The following is a 27,145-nucleotide window of genomic DNA, read 5'->3' on the forward strand; positions in this document are numbered from 1 at the left end:
GGTCTGGAGACTATTAGCATTAGCATTAGGAAGGGCATATGATGCAAAAAAGCAAGCCAAAAAAAACTAAACATGGGTTCCACCACTTCAAGCCTCCAATAAGCAAAGTGGTAGTATTTCACCGGGTGATGAGAGTTATCTACCGTTTAGTATTGCCTGGTAACAGAGATGAGCAGCATTCCTCCATGTGGTGTGGGCGCCACACCTTGACCCCTGCTTATGTTGGTTCATATCTGGGTGGTCACCCACAGTGTGCTTGCGCATGAGGGGTTATACCCAGGATTACTAACAGTTCCACCATTGTGAAGGTGCAAGCGGAGGATTTGGCTGTCACAACCATCCAGACTTTGCCGAAATTGCGTCCACTTCACTTTATTGTTACCCAAATATTAGTTCTATCAGTGTTTTAGACTCCCATGTAGCAAGTACAGCTTGTCTGGAATATATGAGAGAATGTCTGCGACAACCTCAAGGACCGAAAAACTCCTATCTGGTGTTATAGAAGTGTGTAGGTTTGAAAAAATTTAAGGAAGAGATGGACAAATTGTTAGAAGGGATGTAAACAAAATGAAGGGATGAAATTGTTAGAAGTAACAGAAAAATTAACTACAACAACATGACCATGTTTTTGTGGGTGGTTTTTATTTTCATTTTTAGTAATATTTCATGCAATTTGGTGCTATCCAAATTGCATGAAATTATGGATTATCCCCTTGTATAAGTCAATGGTCAGGCCACACCTTGAGTACTGTATACTGGTCTAGATGCCTCATTTTAAGAAGAATGTAGAGCTGCTGCTGGAACGAGTACAGAGAAGGGCAACAAGGTTAGTGAATGGAACAAAGGGTTGCTCATAAAAAGGGTTGCTCATAAAAAAGGCTTAAGTTTTGCAAATTACAGTGTCTGGAGACTAGGCACTTGTGAGGTGATCTGATTGAGGTGTATAAAGCTTTGAATGGTTTGAGCATGCTCAATGCTGATGGTATTTTTCCTCTTGCTCAGAATAATCACCTGAGAGGGCATAAATTCAAATTGAGGAAAGACAGCTGTAGGATAGACGTGCGGAAGTTTGCCTTTAGCCAGTGTATGTTGATTGCTGGAACAAACTTCAGTCTGTCATAAGAAGCTGACAGCTGAAATAGATTAAAGGCAGAACCAGACAAACATTTGGAGCGAGTGGATGGATAAATGAGGTTTTTTTTTTTTTTTTTAGTTTTGGCTGATGCTATATATAAGCTTGCGGCACCTCCGTAGCCAGGTGGGCAGGAGCAGCAGTGCATAGCACACGCTTCTTGATGAGACCGGGGTTCGAGCCCATGACCACCACATATCCCCGGAGCAATATGGCCTTAGTTGCTAATGCTCCTAAAAACCAAATAAAAAATAACATATAAGTTTGCTTTCTTGAATCATGTGCTAATGCTAATATTTTGATGTAAGTGCTCTGAGCTGTTACAGTATAATGTTCCAGTCATAAGTCCCACCATTATTCAAATCTGCTGCACTGGCAGCTTGATTAATGTCTGTCAGGTAATCAGTGTGTAGATTTGTTTAATGTTTGAAATGCAGTGATTCTATGGAAACTGTCAGCCTTGTGGCCTTCCAACAAGATGAGGACACACTGGTTGGTCTATTTTTATTATTAGTTTTTGTTTCACCATTAGTCATGTTATTGTGGTTGCATTTACAGTGATATTTCATGAAATTTTTACCTGATTCCAATAAGGGGATGCTGCTAAATTTGAATTACTTGGTGTGTCTTAAATATTATGGCAGATATAAGCTAGTCTGTAATCAAGTCACAAAGGAAGTTAGGCAGGTGAAGGCAGATTACGAGAAATCTTTCGCAAAGGATGCTAAGAAAAACAGCAAGGATTTCTTTACTTATACAAACTCTAAAAGGAAGGGGATGAATCAGATTGGTCCACTGGATATCGATGGTTCGACTGTTGATGATCCTGCTCAGATAGCAAACAAACTGAATGAGCATTTTGCATCTACATTCACACATGAGGAGTTATTAAGGATTGAAAATGCCAGAAGGTTATCAAATTGTGGCAAGGTGCTTAATGATTTTGTAATAACTGAGAGCAAAGTGGAGGAGAAATTGTTGAAGTTAAACATAAGAAAGGCACCTGGGGTGGATGGGATCTATCTAGTTATATTAAAAGAAGCAGCAAAGGAAGTAAGCAAACCCTTAAGAGAGCATTCTGGGGCTCAAGGGAGGTCCCCACGAACTGGAGATGTGCAAATATATCCTCAATTTGCAAAGCGGGATCGAAGGGTGACAGCAGTAATTACAGATCAGTTAGATTAACTTCTGTTCTGGGTAAAATAATGAAGTCACTGGTTAAAGATGTATTGCAGAATCATCTAGACAAGACTGCAGCAATAATTCAGACACAGCATGGGTTTGTTAAGGGAAAGTCTTGTCTGACAAATTTGACTGGATATTATGATGTGGTTACAAAGGTACTGGATGCAAAAAATAATTTTGATATAATATACTTGGATTTCAGGAAAGCTTTTGACACTGTTGTGCATGGAAGACTACTGCACAAATTGGAGCAGAATGGTATTAAAAGTAAGTTGCTATGATCGATAAAAGGATGGTTGAGTGGGAGAAGACAGGGGGTGGTAATCAATGGGTGCTGCTCTTCGTGGACTAATGTTATTAGTGGAGTCCCAAAGGGTTCAGTGTTGGGTCCAATGTTGTTTTGTATATTTATCAATGATATTGATGAAGGTATATCAGGCTTAGTGTCAAAGTTTGCAGATGATACAAAGGTTGGCAGGGTTGTTAATGACAGTAATGGCAGTGTGCTACTGCATCAGGATCTAGAAAATTTGGGAAGATGGGCTCAGAAGTGGCAACTGAAGTTTAACATTGACAAATGCAAAGTACTGCATATGAGTAGAAGTAACCCCAGAGGAATGTACCAACTGTGTGGTACTACAGTTAGGGTGGTAGAAAATGAAAAAGACCTGGGAGTAATTGTACAGTCAGAGAAGTTTTCTGAGCAATGCAAACAGGCTGCCAGAGCAGGTAATGGGGTTTTGTCAATTGTTGTTGTTTGATATTTGGTTTTTAGGAGCGTTAGCAACTAAGGCCATATTGCTCCGGGGATATGCAGTAGTCATTCCCTGACCTTTCCGCATCCTCCGTATTGGGTGGTCACAGGCTTGAACCCCAGTCTAATCAAAAAGCATGTGCTACGCACTGCTGCTCCTGCCCACCTGGCTACGAATGCAGCATTTTTTTATCAATGATATACAGGAATTTTGCTAGCAGGGAATAGGAGGTGATTGTCACTCTGTATAAGACAATGGTCAGGCCACGCCTTTATTACTGTGTACAGGTCTGAAGGCCCAGAGGCGGATTTAACGGCAGGTGCACCGGGCGCGCGTCCTGGGCCCCGACTTCTGAAGGGCCCACGCAAAACCCCAACAAATTAGTTGAACATATTAGTTCAAAACTTTGTGATTATTATTATGCTATTATTAATTATATTATACATATATTATATTCAAATTTTATTGGAAATAAAACATTAATAGTACATAATATTTTTTATTTATTTAAAAAATGGTTAACATGTACTGTATTTTTATTTTCCCTGTCTCTCTGTTTTTTTAAGGGGCCCAATATTTTCTTCTGCGCCCAGGGCCTCAACCGACCTTAATCTGCTCCTGTGAAGGCCTCATTTTAGGAAGGATGTAGATTTGCTTGAGCATGTACAGAGAAGGGCAACAAGATTGGTGTGGAGAATGAAGGGATCCTCTTACCAAGAGAGAGAGGCTTAAGTTCTGCAAATTGCAGCAGCTGGAGACTTGGCACCTGGGAAGTGATCTGATTGAGGTGTATAAGGCCTTGAATGGGTTGAGCACACTAAATTCTGATGGGATTCTTCTGCTTGTTCAGATTATGAACCTAAGTGGGCATAAATTCAAATTAAGAAAAGACAGATGTAGAATAGATGTGTGGAAATTTGCGTTTAGCCAGTGGGTGGTTAATTGGTGGAACAAACTTCCATCTATCATTGTGGAAGTTGATAGGTTAAATAAATTTAAGGAGGAACTGGACAAACATTTAGAGGGAATGGTTGTGTGAATTTTTTTTTTTTTTTTTTGGCTGATGATACATAAGCTCATACACTTGCTTTCTTGCATCACATGCCACAATTACTATTAATTGGCATTTTTCCTAAATTATTTTAGGAATGCATTCCTTCTGCATCATCTATATCTTGATTGTCCTCCCCACCAATTATTTTGTTGCTATAGCTATGTACTATTTATTTTTTATTCCTACTTACTTGGCTTGCCATACAAGTACATATTCTCATTTTATATATTTTGCTTGTTTCCAAAATATGTGGTAGGTAATGCTTTGCAGTCATTGATGCTTAATTTCTTTCTTTTTTCTTTTTATGTAGCTTTTTTTATTACTCATTTAATTAAAGTTCATTTTCTTATATGTATATTTTTTCTAATTTATTTAATTCAATATCAATTTCTCTCAGGTAATCCTCAAATATTTTTTCTATATGTATCTTCTAAAATATTCATGCTAAACTGGGTCAAATCATATGATAAGTGATAGCCAGAATGGCCACAGACAAAACACAAGTTTCTTCTTGAATCAGCACCAATTGAAAAGCAAGTATACTAAAAGAAAAGTTTACTTAACTCAAACTGAAATGGGAAGAAAGCACAAGGAAAAACAATCAACAAATGTTACTGAATGCTACATAAGCTTTGCTCCCTGTATCATTCTGTTATTTTAATACTAACTGTTGTGCAAGAGTATGAACATCTAAACTGTGAACCATTGGCAGAGGCCTGGTTAACTCATATAAAGAATCAATGGTGTCTTTTGTTCTGCGATGCTGCCAGTCTCTATCTGTATAAGATTAATTTTCTAATGCTTGCTATAACTTCTTACAGTGGTGGTGGTGCCAATCACACATTTCAGGATGAAAGAGAGCTCATAACAGCCTCTTTTAAAAAGGCAAATGTTTGCATAAAGGTTTTCTCTAGTCACACAAAACTTTAATGTTTGCTCAAATTTGAGAATCTCCTTATAAAAAACCAATAAAACACAGCTCATCTAACTGAATATGGTGTTTTCATTTCAACAATCTGCCATCACCATTACATGCAACATAGAGTTACATAAAACTATTATGTGGTAGACAAAGATGGGAAATTTTGTGTGAGACTCTATAAATCTTAAACAAAAAAGCCAGATTAATTTTTGAATTTATTCTTTATCTGTGTAATAAAAGAAGACACACTATCAAAAATAAATTAAATATATGCAAAACTTATCTAATAAAATAGTAAACTGTGATTAAAGTTGTTGCCTGAAACTTCACTCTAAAATTTTTTAAAATAAAATGAATAACTTATTTTTGCAAGACAGTAAATTTATCACTAATGATAAATTTATCATCAGAAAGGATTATTTTCCTATATATTTCTATTTTTTGTTTTTCTAAAAAAAAAAAAAAAAAAAACACCCTTCTCTAAAGTTATTAACCTATCACTTAATATATTTTTATAAAAAAAATTATTTCAGATTTTGGAAATAAACATACAACCCACAAATGACAAAATATTGAGAAACGAGTGATAAAATATCTTCAATTTATTACTGCTAATACAAAATTAATTATAATTAAAGTAAAATGTAATTGAAAACACAGGACAACAATATTTTAAAGTATAATTAGAACAAAATACTAGATTCTTACTTGGGAGTTACTTTGTCAAGCTTGGAGAAAAGTTCCTTCTTTACTTCTAAGTTTTCTACAATTGCTTCAATGATTAAGTCAGTTGCTTTCACAGAATTTTCAAGGTTTGTAGTGAAACTTAAATGATCAAATACTTCTGATATATACTTCTGTCCTCCCTTAAATAAAATAAAAAATTTTCTCTCTCAGATTTATAAATTATTCAAAAATAACTAAAACTTTCTCTTCACCAAGCTAATCCTGATTACAATTCTTTTAGTAAATATTTCTCATGAGAGGGATTCTAACACATGGGCATATGAAGATACATAGGGAATTACAAATTAAATTGTGTTTATCCTTTTTATAAGAATTATGGTATTTAAGAACTCAAAAAAAAAACTAAAAATTTTTCAGATCATTTTCTGTATCTATGAATATACAATTTAATTAATCAAACTATGAGCAATAATATCCTGAATATCTGATGCTTGAAATTGGTCAGAGACATTCTTCCACTGATAATGCTCAAGAAGGCCTGAGCATATTACAGTGCCCAATCACACTCCTAGATTTGATATTTATATCACAAATGTCAGCCAGTCATGCAGAGTTTCAGAATATCTGGTCATTCTGTTGCAATCAAATCCTCTGCTTACACTTTCATACAGTTGGCCTCTTTGTAAGCCTAGAAATCCCACCTCCACCTAATCATACAAAAGGCTCAAAAACACTACAAATACCTAATATGCTGGAAATGACCATCCCAGTGGCAAAGCTGATGTGTAACTTCATTAGAGGATCACTTGAATCTCTGCGACACTAGGCAGTTAGTGAATCTCATCATCTGGTGCAATACATACTGGGTTTAATAAGAAAGAATCTGAAAATGTTCAATACTATGTATGAACTACAGAGAAAACTTCTGGCTTTCCTCCATCTCTCCTAAAATGCATCATGACTTTTGAGATTAGACACTATAGTGAGACAAAGCATTAAAACGAATTCACAGACTATTCCCTTATCAGTACACTTTACCAAACTCAATAACAATGTTTTATGAGCCTTCTAAATGTGCTAGTTGTTTTTCCTTTATTTTTATTGGAAGTGAGTGTATTTTCTTAAACAAGCCGACTACTTGGTCATACTGCAAGAGAGTCTATGTTATCTGTGATCTTTTTTATTGTGTATTATAGCTGCACCAGTATGTGCTCAAGGGTTGATCTGCACATTGTGCATTTCCAATGTGCATTTTTTCTGGGATGTGAGGGCTAACCCAGGTCTCATCACTGATTGCTCTGTCTAACCAAGAATCACCCTCTCAAGAATCACATCCCAGAAAAAATGCAGTGGCGAATCAACCAAGAATCACCACTATGCATTTTTTCTGGGATGTTATGGCTGACCCAGGTCTCATCACTGATTGCTCTGTCTAATCAAGAATCACCCTCCTCTGTGTAATGCTATAGGAATGCTAATGCACTTGCCACTTATTTTGCTTTATGAGCACCAGTTACCATTTCAGTATCCATCACCAACACACAATCTGCAGTAGTTCAAATGCTATTTCACAATTTTGTGAAACAATGACAGTGAAATATCGGGGGAAACTGAGTGCAACATAAGTAAATTGAAAATTGTCCCCCCCCCCCCGTATCCTCCTGATTTCTCTCATAAACTCTCTAAATCAGATTTTCATCAAAAACAGATTGTCTTCCACTCCTTTCTTGATCATGGTCACCAGTCCTCCCGTCATTGTATATGTGGCATGACTCTTCTATGTTTCAGCGATTCATAACATTTTCTCCATAAGTCTCTACTACCTGCCAATATATTTGGCAGACCAAACATTCCTAGTGTTTAAAAATCTGATAACAGATTTTTCATAAACATGCTCACTGTTAACTTGTACTGAGCAATACATTGCATTCAGGATAACTAAACTGTTATTATGTGTATTAGCTAACATTATGTATAGTGTGACTCAATCATCATGATATCCCCCATATTAAGGTTGCTGTATAATTTATAAGGATTTTTTTTTTTTTTTTTTTATGAAAAACCCAAACATGAGAGGTATTAGAACCTATAGTACTTAGTACGGTGCATAGGTTGCAGGTTGAGAAGACGAAAGAAGATATTTGTTGACATTAGACTTGAACTTCTGTAGACTGTAATTTTCAGGAAATGCATATGAAGGAATGTTGTTCCAGAAAACGGCAACTGAATGAATAAACAAGGAATATAAAAAGTTGGTTCTGTGAGTTTGAAGGTGCGCAGTAGATGGATGTTGGCTGGTGGCAGCACATGATCAGACTATTTTGAAACAGAGAGAGAGAGAGCGAGAATTACAGAAGACAATTCAGAAGAACAGTGCCCATGGAAGTATCTGTAGAAAAGGCATGCAGCAGAAACAGAACATCTATGAGACAGTGTGGAGAGACTCTGTTAGAGATTAGTCATTAATTAAACTAAGTGCCCTCTTCTGAACGAAATCTAGAAGCCTTGAGGGCACCGCCCAAGGTGTGGGAACAGCATTCCATGGTAGGGCGGATTCGCAATTTGTACAGAGTGAACAGCTGTTTGGAAGAAAAGTAACGCCGAGAGCAAAAGATGCAGAGGAAAACTTTTACATGCAGAGATGCAGAGGAAAACTTTTTGTAATGTGCTTGTGCCAAGAGAGATTAGAAGTCAGGGTAATCCCCAAAAGAGATATATCATCTTGCCTCGAAATTGAAGTGCAACCAAAAATAAGCATAGGAGCAGAAGAATCCTTTTTGTGAGATATAAGACAGGACTGAGTTTTAGAAGGAATGAAATCAACTAAAAAGTTGTCTTTGATCCAAATGGAGAATTACCTGGAGATCAGCATTTAAGGAATTGGTAGCAGATATTTGAGAAGTTGAAGCTGATTTAGCAGGGCAAGGTTTCTCAAACTGGAAAGTGGAATGAAATCTGCTATCATCGGCAAAACTATGGATAGGATTTCCAGTCAACGGAGAAGATCATTAATATACAAGAGGAAATGAGTGGTGGAAAGAACTGAAACTTGGGGGAACACTAGCATTAGTGGAGAAATTAGAAGACAGAGAGCCATCTACCATTACCCTCAGTGAGCGATCAGAGAGAAAACAGTTGGCAAAAACCATAAGATGGAAGCTGTTTAGAAGACCTTTATGCCAAACACGATTGAAAGCCTTTGAGATGTCAAGAGCAACTGCTTGTGTTTCACCAAACTTTTCCATTGAATTTGTCCATAAATGGGTAACATAAGCCAGAATATCACCAGTGGATCAACACTGACGGTATCCATACTGGAAATAGTAGTAGTGGCATGTGATGCAAGAAAGCAAATGTATGAGCTTATGCAGCATCAGGCAAAAAAAAAAAAAAAAAAATCACACCATTCCCTCCAAATGCCTGTCCAGTTCCTCCTTAAATTTATTCAACCTATCAACTTCCACAACGACAGATGGAAGTTTGTTCCAGCAATTAACCACCCACTGTCTAAAGGCAAATTTCCGCACATCTATTCTACATCTGTCCTTTCGTAATTTGAATTTATGCCCCCTTAGGTTCGTAATCTGAACAAGTGGAAGGATCCCATCAGAATTCAGCGTGCTGAACCCATTCAAGACCTTATACACCTCAATCAGATCACCGTGCAGGTACCTAGTCTCCAGCCCCTGCAATTTGCAGAACTTAAGCCTCTCTTGATAAGAGGATCCCTTCATTTCACTCACCAATCTTGTTGCTCTTCTCTGTACACGCTCAAGTAAATCTACATCCTTCCTAAAATGAGGCTTCCAGACCTGTACGCAGTACTCAAGGCGTGGCCTGACCATTGCCTTATACAGAGGGATAATCACCTCCTTTTCCCTGCTAGCAAAATTCCTATATATCATTGACAAAACCCCATGACCTGCCCTGGCAGCCTGTCTGCATTGCTCAGAAAACTTCATATCTGCCTGCACAATTACTCCCAAGTCTTTTTCATTTTCTACCACCTTAAGTGTAGTACAACACAGTTGGTACGTTTCTCTGGGGTTATTTCTACCCATATGCAGTACTTTGCATTTGTGAAGGTTGAACTTCAGTTGCCACTTCTTAGCCCATCTGCCCAAATTATCTAGATCCTGTTGCAGTAGCACACTGCCATTACTGTCATTAACAACCCTGCCAACCTTTGTATCATCTGCAAACTTCGACATTAAGCCTGATATACCTTCATCAATATCATTGATAAATATACACAACAACAGTGGACCTAACACCGAACCCCGTGGGACTCCACTAAAAACATTAGTCCAAGAAGAGCAGCACCCATTGATTACCACCCTCTGTCTTCTCGCACTTAACCATCCTTTTATCCATTGTAGCAACTTACCCTTAATACCATTCTGCTCCAATTTGTACAATAGTCTTCCATGCGCAACAGTGTCAAAAGCTTTCCCGAAATCCAAATATATGATATCAAAATTATTTTTTGCATCCAGTTGCTTTGTAACCACATCATAATATCCTATCAAATTTGTCAGACAAGACTTTCCCTTAACAAACCCATGCTGTGTCTGAATTATTGCTGCAGTCTTGTCTAGATGATCCTGCAATGCATCTTTAACCAGCGACTCCATTATTTTACCCGGAACAGAAGTTAAACTAACTGGTCTGTAATTACTCATGTCACCCTTCGATCCCCCTTTGTGAATTGGGGATACATTTGCACATCTCCAGTCCGTGGGAATCTCCCCTGAGTCCAAGGATGCTCTCATAATTATGGCTAAGGGTTTGCTTAGTTGCTTTGCCGCCTCCTTTAATATAACCGGATAGATCCCATCCACCACAGGTGCTTTTCTTACGTTTAACTTCAACAATTTCTCTTCCACTTTGCTCTCAGTTATTACAAAATCATTAAGTATCTTGCTACAATTTGATAACCTTCTGCCATTTTCAAACCTTAATAATTGCTCACGTGTGAATGTAGATGCAAAATACTCATTCAGTTTGTTTGCTATCTGAGCAGGATCATCAACAGTCGAACCATCGATGTCAAGTGGACCAATCAGATTCATCCCCTTCCTTTTAGAGTTTATATAAGTAAAGAAATCCTTGCTGTTTTTCTTAGCATCTTTTGCCAAGGATTTCTCGTAATCTGCCTTCGCCTGCCGAACCTCCTTTGTGACCTGATTACAGATTAACTTATATCTGCCATAGGCTTCTGAGTCGCTTGATAATTTATATGCATCCCGTGCATTTTTCTTCTCTGTTACGAGTCTCATTAGTTCATTTGACAACCATTTAGGCCTAAACCTTGAACAATATTTCTTAATAGGTATGAAACTTTTAGTAGCTTCCACGATTAATTCCTTGAATGCTTCCCACTTAGAATTTACTGTTGGTAACATCGTCAGTTGATCCCACTGTACAGAATTTAAAAACTGTCGGAGACCACTGTACTCGCCATTATGGTAGCAAAAACCCTTTCCCTTACCCCTGATGGTAATTAAATCTTTAAGTAAATCCCACGTCAGTACACTGTGATCACTGCCACCTAGTGGTTCTTTTATCTGCAAATTCCTAATACATGAATGATCACTGCTGATAACCAGATCAAGAGTATTACTTTCTCTGGTTGCCTCTAGAACATGCTGCTGCAGAAAACAATCATCCAATAAATCCACAAAAGTCTGACTAGTGTGTGAGTGCCCAACCCACAAGTTCCAGTCAATATCTGGGAAGTTAAAATCCCCCATTATAAGACATTCCGATTTACTAGCCCACTCTATTTCTCTGTACAATTGTTCATTGTACTCATTCAAGTCATTACGCCTATAACACACTCCTACTCTTATTTTTGCTTTCACAGTGCCTTTGTCACACCAAACTGACTCAACAGTGCACTGTTCATCTATATTAACTGGATGCACTTCTTTTGATTTTATGTTTTTCTTTATTAACAGCATAACACCTCCTCCCTTCCTATCCTGTCTATCCTTTCTGTACACATTGTACTCCCCAAATTCCAGTTCGGCATTCCTTATATCTGTGTGACACCACGTCTCTGATATCCCAACAATATCCGCCTTTGATGTCTTGACCAACACTTCAAATTCATCAAATTTATTTACTATACTTCTAGCATTGGTATACATGCAAGTATACATGCACCTATTCTTATTCTTAGTTACTCTAACACATCCCATATACCCACCTGTTTCACAATGACTGCCATCCATCCCTGAAACCCCCAACACCCCTCGCTCCAGGTCGCTACTTATTCTAATAGAAGTTGTGCAAGAATCACCTTCACCTCTGCCTACGGCTACTGTTAAACTATTAGTCCTTGTATCCCCCCAAGCTATCAGTTTTCCGACCCACCTAACACTGGCTCGATAGCATCAGCAAATATTCTTGCACCCTTTCTATTTAAGTGTATCCCATCCCTGTAGAAGCAGTCATTGATCAGATGGAAGGTTTCTAGATAGTTTAAGAGTTGGCAGTTAATTGATTTCTCCATTGCTTTAGAAAGAGTAGGAGTAATTGCAATGGGACAATAATTGGATGGTCAGAATTTGTCACCCTTTTTAGTAACTGGGTGGATATGAGCAAATTTCCAAGCAGAAGGAAAGACACCTTTGGAATAAGAAAGTAAAAAAAGTGGCAAAGAACAGCAGTAAGTTCAGGAGTGCACATTTTGAGAACAATGGAGAAATACCATCAGGACCCAGGGGCTTTCTTAGCATCAAGATTCGTCAAAATCCTTCTGACATCCTTTCGATGGAAGACCACAGGAGGCACTGAATGGAGTGTGCTGTAAATGGTGGGAGGTGTTTTACCAAGATCATTAATACATGAGTTGGAATAAAAATGGAATGCTAGCAGGTCAGCTTTATCCTTGGATGAAGTGACAATAGAACCTTCTGGCTTTGATAAAGGTGGGAGCAGAGATGGGCAAAAGTCGCAGACAATAGCTTTGGCAAGAGACCAGAATGTACGGCTACCATTAGGGCAAGAAGCAAGTTTTATACTCTTAGCTTGTTCAAAATCTAGTTTGGACTGATTAATAACTATTTTACAGTTGTTGCGAGCTCTGGTATAGGCAGAAAATGAAACTGAAGAATTAGAAACAAGCCAATTACGATATGCAACATTCTTCTCTTGAATAGCCTTAGCACATTTATTGGAAAACCAAGGTGTAGATAAAGAATGAGATTTTTAAGGTGGAGTGTAGAATAAAGGATTCCATTGCTACAAGAATAATTTCATTGACATGATCTAAGCAAACACTGACATCAGAAGTTTTGAAACAGTAATCCAACCAAGGAAAAGAAGAAAAGAAATCTCACATGTCATTCCATTTTGCATCCTTGTAATGCCAAACAACACGAGGTTGGGAATAGCCATGAGATAAAGGCTCCATTGGAAAAGAAACAATCACCAAGTTGTGATCTGAGGTGCCTAAAGGACCTCACTTCAACAGTGTACTTAGAAGGGTTGTTTGTGAGAAAAGATCAAGTGTGTTGGCTGTATGGTTAGGACTGTCCCGTATTCTGGTAAGTAAATGAACAATCTGCGCAAGGTCATTAGTAATCACAAAAGTCTCAGCATCTCGACCAGCTGGGTTGGTGTGACTAGAAAACGGAAACCAGCTGCAGTTGTGAACATTAAAATCACCAAGGAAAATTACCTCGTTGTTAGGAAAGTTGGACTGTAGAAAGTCAAGTTGCAAAGAGAAGAAGTCAAAGAGTTCCAAGTGATTAGTGGAGTTGGGAGAACGGTAGAGACAACAGATGAATTTGACACAATGAGGTAGAGAGATTTTAAGCCAGAGAAGATCAAAGAGAGGAGATTCCAAATTTCCAAGTCTCTGACAGGGAATATCAGAACGGACATATGCACAAGTACCACCTTTGAGGCAAAAGGAATCATACAGCGAATAATTTGGGCATCTGAGATGAGCAGTAGTTGAATCAACCGATAACTGAGATTCTGTCGGAAAAAGTACATGCAGTTTTGAAAACTGTAAGTGGAAATGGACATCATTGAGATTAGAACTGAGACCACATACATTTGTGAAAGAACTTGGAAGTGTTTGGGAGGTTTAGATCTTTTGCAGATAAGTTTGCTCTATTAGTTTAACAATTGATGGTGTATTCAATAGTAAAAAAAAGTATGGGGGTGCACATGCTGTATGAAGTAATGAAATTTTTGGATATGGGGGTACACATTGTAAGAATATACCCAGATCCTTGGCATAATGTTGCATCCCCACATTCACACTACTCGGACTCCCTCCAGTCACTATCTATCTGGCAGAGTAAAGGCAGCAAGATTATACAATAGCTGATCTGGAAGTCTACTAGAGAGTTATCATTAGGTTCGGTCTAGTGTACTAACTAGCAGCCGGCCTGCGAACACCGTTTTAGAGCTGTATTCTCGAAATGTAAGGAAGTTTGGATATCGCCATGGTGTTCGTCATAACATCAAAAGCATCAATTATACTGAATGATGGAAGAGATGATGGAGGGTTGACCAGAACTTTGTTCTGGAGATTAAACACGAGTTCTGCCACTTCAAGCCTCCAATAAGCAAAGTGGTGGTATTGCATCGGTTGATGAGAGTCATCTACCACTGACCTGGTGGTAGATGACTCTCATCAACCGGTGGTAGGAGGTAGGTTTATAAGGTTGCTGTATAATTTAGCTATTTACTTTCTATTATTTTATTGGGTATTCTGCATATTGTTACAAAAGTTCCAATCAACTAGATAACCTGACCACTTTTGATATTTCAAATTCAATCTGGAATTCATTCTCATATCTGAAAAAAATATAAAAATTATAAATTGCTGATTCCAAGTGAAAATTTGCCACACACACAAAAAAAAAAATAATAATAAGAATATCCTATCTACACTAAAAGCATATACCCTTAACTGAAGAATATCAATTAGTTCTCAGCCAATCAATGACTACAAAACTTAAGATACTGTTGTACATAAAAAACTGCTGCAAATTAGAGCAGCATAAAGTGAAGGGCAAGTTATTGATTTGGATAAAAGGATAGTTGAGTGGTTGAAGACAGAGAGTTATTATCAATGGACACTGCTCTTTGTGGACTAATGTTATTAGTGACATCCCTTAGAGTTTAGTGCTAGGCCCATTATTGTTTTCTATATTTATTAATGACACTAATGAAGGAATACCAAGCTTAATGTTTAAGTTTACAGATGATACAAAGGTTGATAGGCTGGTTAATGACATTAATCAAGGCATGTTACTGAAACAATATCTAGAAAATTATGTCGATGAACTGAGAAGTAGCAACTGAAGTTTAACATTGACAAATGAAAAGTACTGCATATGGGCAGGATTTTGCATTTGTCAAGGCAGTAGAAAATGAAAAACACTTGGGGTAATTGTGCAGTCAGATATGAAAAATTCTGAGCAGTGAAGACAGGTAGCCAGGATAGTTCATGGGGTTCTGTCAATGATATATAGGAATTTTGCTATCAGGATAAGGTGATTATCCCATTGTATAAGACAATATTTAGGCCACATCTTGAGTACTTCATACAGGTCTGCATGCCTCATTATAGGAAGGATGTAAATCTGCTGGAAGAGGTGCAGAAAAAGACAACAAAGAGTTTGGTGAGGGGGAACAAAGAGGTGGTCTTACCAAGAAAGGTTCTAGTTTTGCACACTGTAGCATCTGGAGACTAGGCACCTGTGTGGAAATCTGATTGAGGTGCTTAAGGCTTTGAATGGATTGAGAAAGTTCAATGTTGGTGGCATTCTTCCTCATGCTCAGAGTACACATATGAGGAAGCATAAATTCAAATTTAGGAAGGATGGTTGCAGGATAGATGTGCAGAAGTTTGTCTTCAGCCAGCTGGTAGTTGATTGTTGTAACAAGCATCCATCTGTTGTTGTGGAAGTGGGTGTAGTTTGAATAAATTCAAATAAGAACTAGAAAAAGTACTGAAAAAGGATAGGTGATGTGGGGGAGTTTTTTTTTTTTTTTTGCTGATGTTGTTTAAGCTTGTTTTCTGGCATAATTTTCCACTATTAATACTAAAACAGGACTATTTTAAATCATGCTATCCAAACCTTAACAGACTAATTTTTGAATAACTAAAATTTGTAACTTATGCTAAAAAAAAACTTATTAAAGAATTGGGATAAGATGCAAATGTAAAGGAAATAAGAAGGTAAAAAAAGACAAAAACCAGAAGAGCAGAAATGAAAGGAGGGAGAAAGACATACACTGGGGCTCTATATAAAATTAACTTTTAGCCTTATATATATAAAAATAAAGTGGAAAAAAAAAAGTGAGGGAGGTAGAGTGATAAAAGGAGAATAGAAGGTAACAAAAAAAAAAAAAAAAGAAAGAGGGGGGTGGGGAGAAAAGAAACATAAAAAAAGAGAAAAAAAAGTATAATAAGAGATAAATAATTGCAAAATTGATAACATAAAGGTAGTGCCACACATCCTTACTTTAACTTTCCAGATATTGATTGGGATGAGTTGTTCACTCAAACACTAGCAAGATTTTTGTGGATTTATTGGATGAATGTTTTTTACAGCAGAATGTTAGAAAGACAACAAAAGAGAGCAATTTTATTGTTCTGATCATCAGCAGTGATTCTTCATGCATTAAGAATCTGCAGATATAAGAAACACTGGATTGCAGTGATCACAGTGTATTGACATGGGATATACTTAAAAATGTACTTGTTTACTTATATTAACAGTAGAAGCAAGGGGTTGAATCACATTGGTCCATTTGATACCGATGGTTTAACTGTTGAACCTGCTCAGGTTGCTGAGAAACTGAATAAGTATTTTGCATCTACATTCAAATCTTCCATAATATAATCTATCCAATTATATTATGGAAGGCAGCAAAGGAGTTTAAGCAAATTCTTAAACATAATAATAGGAGCTTGTTTGGATTCCGGAGATGTCTATGGAGTGAAGATGTGCAAATGTATCTCCAATTCACAAAGGGTGGATCAAAAGGTGACATAAGTAATTACAGACTTGTTAGTTTAACTTCTGTTCAAGGGAAAATAATGAAGTCATTGGGTTTTTTTTTACGAAAACCCCAAATACGCAAGGTATTATAACCTATAGCATTCAGTACCAAGCATGGGTTGGAGGTTGAGAAAATGAAAGAAGATATTTGTTGACATTAGACTTGAACTTCTGTAGACTACAATTTTCAGGAAATGCATATGAAGGAAGGTTGTTCCAGAAAACAGCAGTTAAATGAATAAATGAAGATGATGAAAAGTTGGTTCTGTGAGTTTGAAGTTGGACAGTAAATGAAGTGAACCTTGGGGGGATACCAGAATTGGTAGAGAAGTTAGAAGACACAGCGACATCTACCATCACCCTCAGTGAGCAGTCAGAGAGAAAATTGGATAACCAATTACAAAAAACAGTTGGCAAACCATAAGATGGAAGCCTGTTTAGAAGACCTTTATGCCAAACACGATCAAAAGCCTTTGAGATGTCAAGAGCAACTGCTTGTGTTTCACCAAACTTTTCCATTGAATTTGTCCATAAATGGGTAACATATGCGAGAATATCACCAGTGGATTGAAACTGATAGAATGCATCTGGCGATCGTTGATCAGATGGAAGGTTTATAGATAGTTTAAAAGTTGGCAGTTAATTGATTTCTCCATTACTTGTTGTTGTAATTGTTGTTACCTATACTTGTTAAGTAAATCTGCAGATCTCTTACTCTTAATGTCATTAGTTCCAACGTATACAACAATATCACCTTTTGTGAACTTAAAAGATGATATCTGCTCTGTTTGCTGTTTAGGAGCATTAGCAACTAAGGCCATATTGCTCCGGGATATGCGGTGGTCATTCTCTGACCTTTCCGCATCCTCCATATTTGGTGGTGACGGGCTCGAACCCCGGTCTAATCAAGAAGCGTGTGCTACGCACTGCTGCTCCTTCCCACCTGGCTACGGAGACACCCGATATCTGCTCTACAACGTCGTCAACTTTTGCCCCTGGCAGACATACCCTGCTCCTGTTCCACCTATCCTTCTTGCATAGTATATTCCTCGTCTCCCTGACAATAGAGTCGCCAACAATAACTAGTTCATTTGGGACCAGTGCATTCTGCTTTGGAGATTGCCTCTGTGTTGCTTAGTGCACAGGAGTCAACTCTGCCATTGAGCTGGGCAGCTGAGAGCTTGATGGGCCCCTCATATTAATTTTTCCGAGGGTATTTACCATACACCTCAAGCTCTTATAGATACCTGTCAGAATGCCGAGTTGGCGCCTAATTTCTTGAAACTCTAGGCATCTAGTTAAACACAAGAAAGGCACCTGGGGTGGATGGGATCTATCCAGTTATATTAAAGGAAGCAGCAAAGCAACTAAGCAAACCCTTAGCCATAATTATGAGAGCATCCTCGGACTCAGGGGAGGTTCCCACGGACTGGAGATGTGCAAATGTATCCCCAATTCACAAAGGGGGATCGAAGAGTGACACGAGTAATTACAGACCAGTTAGTTTAACTTCTGTTCCGGGTAAAATAATGGAGTCACTAGTTAAAGATGCATTGTAGGATCATCTAGACAAGACTGCAGCAATAATTCAGACACAGCATGGGTTTGTTAAGGGAAAGTCTTGTCTGACAAATTTGATAGGATATTATGATGTGGTTACAAATGAATTGGATGCAAAAAATAATTTTGATATCATACATTTGGATTTCAGGAAAGCTTTTGACACTGTTGTGCATGGAAGACTATTGTACAAATTGGAGCAGAATGGTATTAAGGGTAAGTTACTACAATGGATAAAAGGATGGTTGAGTGGGAAAAGACACAGGGTGGTAATTAATGGGTACTGCTCTTCGTGGACTAATGTTATTAGTGGAGTCCCACAGGGTTCGGTGTTGGGTCCTCTGTTGTTTTGTATATTTATCAATGATATTGATGAAAGTATATCAGGCTTAATGTCGAAGTTTGCAGATGTTACAAAGGTTGGCAGGGTTGTTAATGACAGTAATGGCAGTGTGCTACTGCAACAGGATCTAGATAATTTGGGCAGATGGGCTAAGAAGTGGCAACTGAAGTTGAACCTTGACAAATGTAAAGTACTGCATTTTGGTAGAAGTAACCCCAGAGAAACGTACCAACTGTGTTGTACTACACTTAAGGTCATAGAAAATGAAAAAGACCTGGGAGTAATTGTGCAGTCAGATATGAAGTTTTCTGAGCAATGCAGACAGGCTGCCAGGGCAGGTCATGGGGGTTTTGTCAATGATATAGAGGAATTTTGCTAGCAGGGAAAAGGAGGTGATTGTCCCTCTGTATAAGGCAATGGTCAGGCCACGCCTTGAGTACTGCGTACAAGTCTGGAGGCCTCATTTTAGGAAGGATGTAGATTTGCTTGAGCGTGTACAGAGAAAGGCAACAATATTGGTGAGGGGAATGAAGGGATCCTCTTACCAAGTGAGGCTTAAGTTCTGCAAATTGCAGTGGCTGGAGACTAGGCACCTGTGCGGTGATCTGATTGAGGTGTATAAGGTCTTGAATGGGTGAGCACGCTGAATTCTGATGGGATCCTTCCACTTGTTCAGATTACGAACCTAAGGAGGCATAAATTCAAATTAAGAAAAGACAGATGTAGAATAGATGTGCGGAAATTTGCCTTTAGCCAGCAGGTGGTTAATTGCTGGAACAAACTTCCATCTGTAATTGTGAAAGTTGATATGTTAAATAAATTTAAGGAGGAACTGGACAGGCATTTGGAGGGAATGGTGTGATTTTTTTTTTTTTTTTGGCTGATGCTGCATAAGCTCATACACTCGCTTTCTTGCATCACGTGCCACTACTACTACTACTACTACACAAAGACATCCTCCTTGGCTAAATCATGTCCTGTTTTAGAAAGTTCAGCAACCATTTCACATTTCGCACATTTTTTGAGACTGTGATGTGTTGGAGAATCACCCCCTTCATTTCTCCCAAAGTCATAGCACTCTCGCTAGTCTGTGATGTTTGCTTCACAGCTCTGGTCTGGGTCATGATTTCCATTTAAATACAGTTTAATTAACAATGGAATTTAATAAGATTAATATATATTTTTGATTAATTGATAATACTATACTAAGCTAACAGATTCCTAATGCACTGCTTCGTATTACATTATCTAGTTTTACATTATACCTTACACTATCAGTTCGAGATATATACGTTGCGCTATTTCTTATCGCTTACAATATGGTGGCTAGTTCAACAATATTGGCACCAACACCGGGAGTTGTAACTTTCATAAATCACTAGTTAAATTCAAAATAAGAAGCTAATGAATGCTACTAAACCTATTTAATATCTTTATAAAACACAATGTAGTATGTTAATTAACGAAGAATACGGTAAAACTACCGTTAACTAACTTCACTTTTTAGTTAACGGTAAAACTATCTAAATACTTATCTCTTTACAGCAGCCAAAAATCCACCGACTGTTCTCTTCCATGACCAGAGCACCCCTGCAATATATAATGCACCTGTACCCAGGAGCACTGGATTGGTCCCCTTATTATACAGTAGTTACAATTACCAGTGCTACAATTACAGGTGAAACCCATTACAACACAATGCTTGGGGTCCAAAGAATCATGTTAGAAAATTGTAGCCATTTTTCAGAATTCAAACTTCATACGTACTATCAATTTTGCTCGTCTCTTTTTTTGTGTGATAATTGCAATACTATGTCTAAGAAAAATCACACAAGGAATAATAATGGAAATAATATGCAATTGTGTTGTTTCAATCTTTTATTGATGCACTGTAAAAAACTAATCTTCATATTGTTAAATATACATAAACACACACCCCTTTTGTCTCAAAACCAAATCAATACTCACAAAAACTGCTTAAGTCCAGTTTGCAAAGCAGTGAGTGCTTCTGTGATACAATTCAACAAGTAAAGTTACAAGTCATTTATTATTGTTCTTATGGAAATCAAAGGATAATGTGTATCGTGGATTTGCCTTAAACTGAAAATATTGCCACATGTTCACAAGGAATACAAATGTTGATCTTCAGTGATTAAAAACACATTTCAACTGAAGAAAAATTGGAGCCATGTTTGCATTGAGTTAAAAATCGGAATCGCGTTCTAACGAATCATGTTTTAGCAGGTTTCAGCTGTATCAATATTACAATTAAAAATATATACGTTTCTAAAGTATTAAGTTTGAATTGCTGTTACAATAGAAAACAGATATTAAATTAGAAATACAAAGAGATTAAATTCTTATCTGCTGACAGACTCCTCCTGCCAATGCTCCCAGAAACTTGATGTGCATACAGGCAAGAGGTGTTTCCAACAGTTAATTTATAGGGTGAGGGATTAAGTCTATTAGCCAATAGAACTGTGCCAAGTTTTAATCTTGGATATAGGATTCCTGTGTAGTGGAAGCCTGGGGTGATCTTTGTTCCCATACTCGAGACATCAGGGTTGGTTCTGGTGGACTGGAGGGGGTAGTATGTGGGCCTCTCCTCCAGATATCTGGTCTATTTTCTAGAAGTAGGACGAAGACAGACTGTGGTTAGTCTGTACATAGATCTATAGTTAGGGAAGGATGTTACATGGTTTTCCATTAAGGTATTATTATATTAATACCACTCATATACCACGTGAAATTAATAATATAGTTTATTAGGCTGCTTGCCTAAATTACTATACATTAAGGTGACATTTCAGGTATCTTACCGATACCTGAACATCATCACACCATGCTGTTGGGGGAACAGAAAACAGAAAGGGTTACAAATTTGAATATTTCAGAATATTAATTTCATGTAGTATATGAGTGGTATTAATATAGTAATACCTTAATGGAAAAAAACCCCATAACATTCTTCCCTAACTATAGATCTAGGTACGGACCTACTACAGTCCTACTTCTTTATAAAAATGTTCGGAGCCTCAACAAGCAATAGGAAACAGCATATTCAATCTGCAACATTTCAATCTTTCCGATAAGAAAATAGACCAGATATCTGGAGGAGAGGTCCATACAAAATCCCCTCCAGTCCATCAGCTCTTATGTCTAGAGTATGGGAGCAAAGGTTACCCCAGGCTTCCACTACACAAGAACCCTGGATCCAAGATAAAAACTTGGCACAGTTCTATTGGCTGATAGACTTAATCCTGCATCCTATAAATTAACTGCTGGCCTGCATGCACGTCAGGTTTCTGAGTGCATCGGCAAGAGGAGTCTGTCAGCAGGTAAGAATTTAATCCCTTTGTATTCCTAATTTAATATCTGTTTTCTATTGTAACATCAACTCAAACTTAATGCTTTAGAAATGTATATTTGTAATTGTAATACTAACTGAAATTGTAATATTGGTAATCGTAATTGTAACTATAATATTCTAAAATATTCAAATTTGCAACTCTTTCTATTTTCTGTTTCCCCAACAGCATGGTCTGATGATGTGTATCGGTAAGATACTTGAAACGTCACCTTAATGTATAGTAATTTAGTCAGACAGCCCCCTAACTGTATAAGTTATCTTAGCCCCACTGGAGAATTACATGGAGATCTGCATTCAGGGGATTGGTGGTGGATATTCAAGAAGCTGAAGCTGTTTGTGCAGGGCATGATTTCTCACACTGGAAGGTGGAATTCGATGTGCTATCATCAGAAAAACTATGGATAGAATTTCCAGTCAGTGGAAGGTCAGTAGAGTAGAGTGTGTTTAACGACACCAGGGGTTTGCCCCATCTCCATGCAGTATACATTGTAGTTGTGAAACAGAACACTGTCAATGCCAGAGGTTTAAAGGTGTATGGATCTTGTATATGTGTAGTGCTGTCTACCGTTGTTCCTCTGGTCATTTGGCCGATGGGCCCCTAATAGGACCCAATATTGCCCCGTGGAGGCAGACCAGGTACATGAGTATTATAGTTATTTACTCTGGCAGGTCCTGCCACCTAATTTCCTGAGATTTCAGTGCCCTAAAAAAAAACCCACTATAGATAGGGGTCAGCCAAAAGAAGTACTAGTTATGCAATTTGATGTCATTAACAGGCCTCCGTAGCTGAGTGGTCATGAGCGGGAGTGCAGTAACACACGCTCTTTGAGTAGACCGGGATTCAAACCCCTGACTGCTGAATACGATTGATCTGCCAACCCGCACTGGACCAGCGTGGCAGATTATGGTCCATTTCCCTCAGCATGAATTGTTGAGGAGGCTTCCAGCAGTCAGGGGGAAAGACATAGATATGGAGTCCATAGAGAAGATGACCTTCAAATCAGTGGAGCAAGCCCATGCCCCACCAGAGCAGAAAGAGGGGCGGCGAGGGGGAGGAACCAGAGGTAACCTTCCCGTCCCACCTGGGGAGTGGAGGCAAAGGACCACGCAAGGGAGCGTGGCTAGGAACAGCTAATGGCAGCAGCTGAGCTGTGCTGATGGTTGTGTCTCACCTGGGACAGCATTCCACAGCATGGATGACCTTGTGGAGAGGCTGGAATAGAACATGTAATTTATATCATTCGCTCACACACCAAATTTTTTTTTCTTTACATTTTATATATATATTTCCACTCTCCCTATATTTCAAGGCAACATTTTATAGTTTTTACATTTTACAACTTTTTTATACTTTTTTTTTTTTTTTTTTTTTTCCCCATTCATCCACAACAGTGGAAGAAGGTCATTGATAGATCTGAACTTTGGGGAATGTCAGCATTAGTGGAGAAGTTATAAGACAGAGAGCCATGTACCATCAGTCATGCCACAGTATGCAGTCAGAGAGAAAACCGGATATCCAATCAAAAAAAAAAAAAAAAAAAAAAACCCAGTCAGCAATCCTTAAGACGGAAGCTTGTTAAAACTCTTTATGACAAACACAATGAAAAGCCTCAGAAACATCAAGGGCAAAAGTAAGACTAATGAAAATAATGACTAAACTGAAATTTAACAAATCAAAAATCAATTAAATTTAGCAAATCAAAAATCAATGAAATTTAACAAATAAAATTATATTATATTAAAAATATCACTAAACTTGTATATTTATATCAGCACAGAAATATGCAAAATATTAAAAAAATAATGTACAGCAGGCCCTCATTATAATGTGGTTCGCTTTACGCTGATTTGCTATAATGCTCTTCTAATATCATAACCTGTATCTCACTATAACGCTGTCACAGCTCATTATAACACTCTTTTACTAGCATACAGATTGAATTTTTGGCATGTTAACCCTGCTTCAGTCCAGTCCATTTTTAACCTCTTTTTGGCAAAAAGAGAAAATAGCCACTGTGAAATTAACTAATTATTTTTATAATTTCTACTCTATGTACAAAATTGAAACTTTCAATATACTGTATTTTCTCAGTGTGGATTTGATGTTATCACAAAGTTTCAATGGAGAAATTCTTTTTTAGCAGAAAGCTAAAAAAATGCAACATCAAGTGTCATGCTGTTATGAAGTCTGCATTTCCTGTTGAAAATAGAAAATGCAGACTTCATAACAGCATACCCTATTGAAAAATAGATTTACTCCCTATCTCTTCTTTTGTTTTACTGTAGAAACCATAACTTGAAAAAAGGTTATTTCACACAATCAAGCCCATGAGTGCTACAGAAAATTTGTTTATTTTACTGTCCATATGGCCATATGTACTCCATCATGTCTTCTAAGCTGCATTGTCTTGAGATTATCCCCTTTGGGAATATTGGCAAATACATCTGTAGAAGCTGTTTACAGCCACTCCCAGACTTATGTAAGGGTTGCATTCAGCGGAACTCTATGTAAGTCGAATTTTACTTAAGTCAGAATTTCCCTAAATGCTTATGCAGCACTTGCAACCATGCGTGAATTTGATTGGAACAAAAAAAAAAAAAAAAAAGTTCAACGAACGTGTAAATAGAATTATTTATTCAATTTTTTTATCTCATGTGCATGAAAAATTACAAAAGTGTACAAAATTTTAAAAAGTTTAAAATTATAAAATTACAAAAAAAAGAGAGGAGACAGGCATAATGTCAGCAAGTTTTACCTTTCCAGCATTGTTGTCAGAATTAACTCTCCAGCTGATAAGCACAGTGCTGTGGAAATTGAGGGCTGTGGAGATTTAGAAGGGGTTTTTTCCAACACATCACAAAATTTCTCTGCAGCTGCAGAATCGGCACTGGTGACTTCACCACATACTTTAATGTTTTGGAAACCAGCGCAATGCTTGAACCTATTAAACCACCTGTTGCTTGCCACGAACTTGGTTTGAGGTTTGCCGTACTTATCTTTAATATCTTCATAAATACTTCTTGTTTTTGCTTGAATGGCCATTGGACTCAGGGGTACTTGCTTCTGAATCTGATTTTCCATCCATATTATTAATAGCTTTTCCATCTTCGATATAGCACCTGGACGCTGTTTTGTGATTACTGTTGATCTTAAATGCGTTGATCCTTTAACATGTTCTTTAATACGCGCACTGTCCCTTAAAATAGTACTGTATTCACTGTTGAAGCAGCGAGACCTAATTCTGTGCAATAGATGATAAACTTTGTCCTGCTTCGTACTTCTTAATCATCTGCATTTCTAAATCAATTTTGTTTCGTTTCCTAGCACTGCCAACACTTGCACTTTCCGTTGGTCCCTTTCCCTTCGCCATTGTAATAAATAAATAGGAATGAAGAGAAGATTTTGAAAATTTATTTATGTTTTTATATGATTGAAGATTTCAGTGAAGGGGAACTCATTTCACCATTAACACAAAATCCCACAGAATTTCAGTTATCGGTATTACCGCAAGTGCAATAAGATCGAGTTAACTACGCGTTGATAATAGATTGCGCTAACAGAAAAGCCCAATAAACCAGAAAGCTCAAATTGTTTTTATTGTTTTATGGTCGTGACCTCCAGAAATGTGTTTTATAAAAATATCACAAAGGCATTCAAAATTGATTCTTATAACCGAACATATGATAATGATGAAAGTGTATTGGAATTTCCCTTATAAAAATGACCTTTAAGAGAGATAAATAGCTTAGTTATATAGCAAAAATTTCAACTTATGAGGTGTTGGAATGAATTACAAAAAAAAAAAAAAAAAAAAAACAATGTGTTATTGGGTTCACATTACAATACTTTCATGGGATGCAAAGTAGTAAGTCTCCATTAAGCTCAGCCATTCCCTGGGCTGAAGCCCATCCATGGCTATGGACTTAAACAGGATATAATTCTTAGGTTTTAGAACGCATTTAATTTTGAATAAAATAAACTCAAATCAAACAACATCAGCAAATTTCAGCTGTTTAGCCTTGGATGAGAGACAATTTAACTTTGATCATGTCCACCAATCACAATCATGGGTGATAGGAACCAGGCATCCACTATTTAGATTTAAAGCATGTCGTCTCCTGAATACTGCACTTACATAATCATTGAAATAAGAAAATAGACATCTGTCGGTGAATAAAACCCAGAGTCTTTCTTTCTCCAGATCTTTCCAACTTAGATCTCAGACTGAGATAGCAGTGACATTGTAACATGACATGATCAGATGACTCAGGCACCCCACATCTCGCTATTCCTTAGCCGTTTAATTCTGAATAAAATAAACATCAAATAAACTCAAATCAAACAACATCAGTAAATTTCAGCTGCTTAGAGCCTTGGATGAGAGACAATTTAACTTTGATCATGTCTGCCAATCTTAATCATCTGAGTGTCTGTCCCTGGTGCTAGGAACCAGGCTTCCACTATTTAAATTTAAAGCATGTTGTCTCCTGAATACTGCACTTACATAATCATTGAAATAAGAAAATAGACATCGGTCAGTGAATAAAACCCAGAGTCTTTCTTTCTCCAGTATGCTGACAGATCTTTCCAACTTAGATCTCAGATCGAGGTAGCAGTTACATTCTAACATGACATGATCAGATGACTCAGGCACCCCCACAAGCACACATCTCACTATTCCTTAGCCCAAGTTTTTTCAACCTTAATACCAATCCATGGCCTGTAAGCAGGAATGTTGCATTTAATCCAAATTGCAACCATGTTTTTCTCTTAACATGTATAATATCTACAGGATGCAAAATACGTTTCCACGATTTTTTTAAGTTTGCACCAGCTGCCAAAAACTTATATAGAGCCAAATTTCTGTAAGTCGAGTATTACATAAGCTGGGGATTGCCTGTACATTCCCCCACCGTAACAAATTACTGTCGGTAACAATAAAGGGTAACTTCCCTGTTTGATTTTACTGCATGGGACTTCTCAGAATAAAACACCTATTGTTACTGTCTTCACGCCACTTGACATTATTTCCAGATGGAATATTCACAAGTACTTTCCATCCATTTGAAGCAGAAAACATTCTCCATGACTCACACTTTA

At 37.5% G+C, this 27,145-nt stretch overlaps 1 protein-coding gene across 1 annotated transcript in view; it reads right to left on the bottom strand.

Annotated features, from left to right (window-relative positions):
• The window catches only part of LOC150088202 (hydroxyacyl-coenzyme A dehydrogenase, mitochondrial-like), a 155,821-nt gene that overhangs the window by 100,789 nt on the left and 27,887 nt on the right, over positions 1-27,145 (bottom strand). The window contains exon 4 of the mRNA XM_090369383.1: positions 5,757-5,914. Coding sequence (XP_090225509.1) covers positions 5,757-5,914 — 158 coding nt within the window. The remainder of the gene's footprint in view (positions 1-5,756; positions 5,915-27,145) is intronic.

Source organism: Mastigoproctus giganteus, chromosome 3 (genome assembly GCF_048544385.1).
Source record: "Mastigoproctus giganteus isolate SK-2022 chromosome 3, ASM4854438v1, whole genome shotgun sequence".
In the NCBI taxonomy this organism is placed as follows: domain Eukaryota; kingdom Metazoa; phylum Arthropoda; class Arachnida; order Uropygi; family Thelyphonidae; genus Mastigoproctus; species Mastigoproctus giganteus.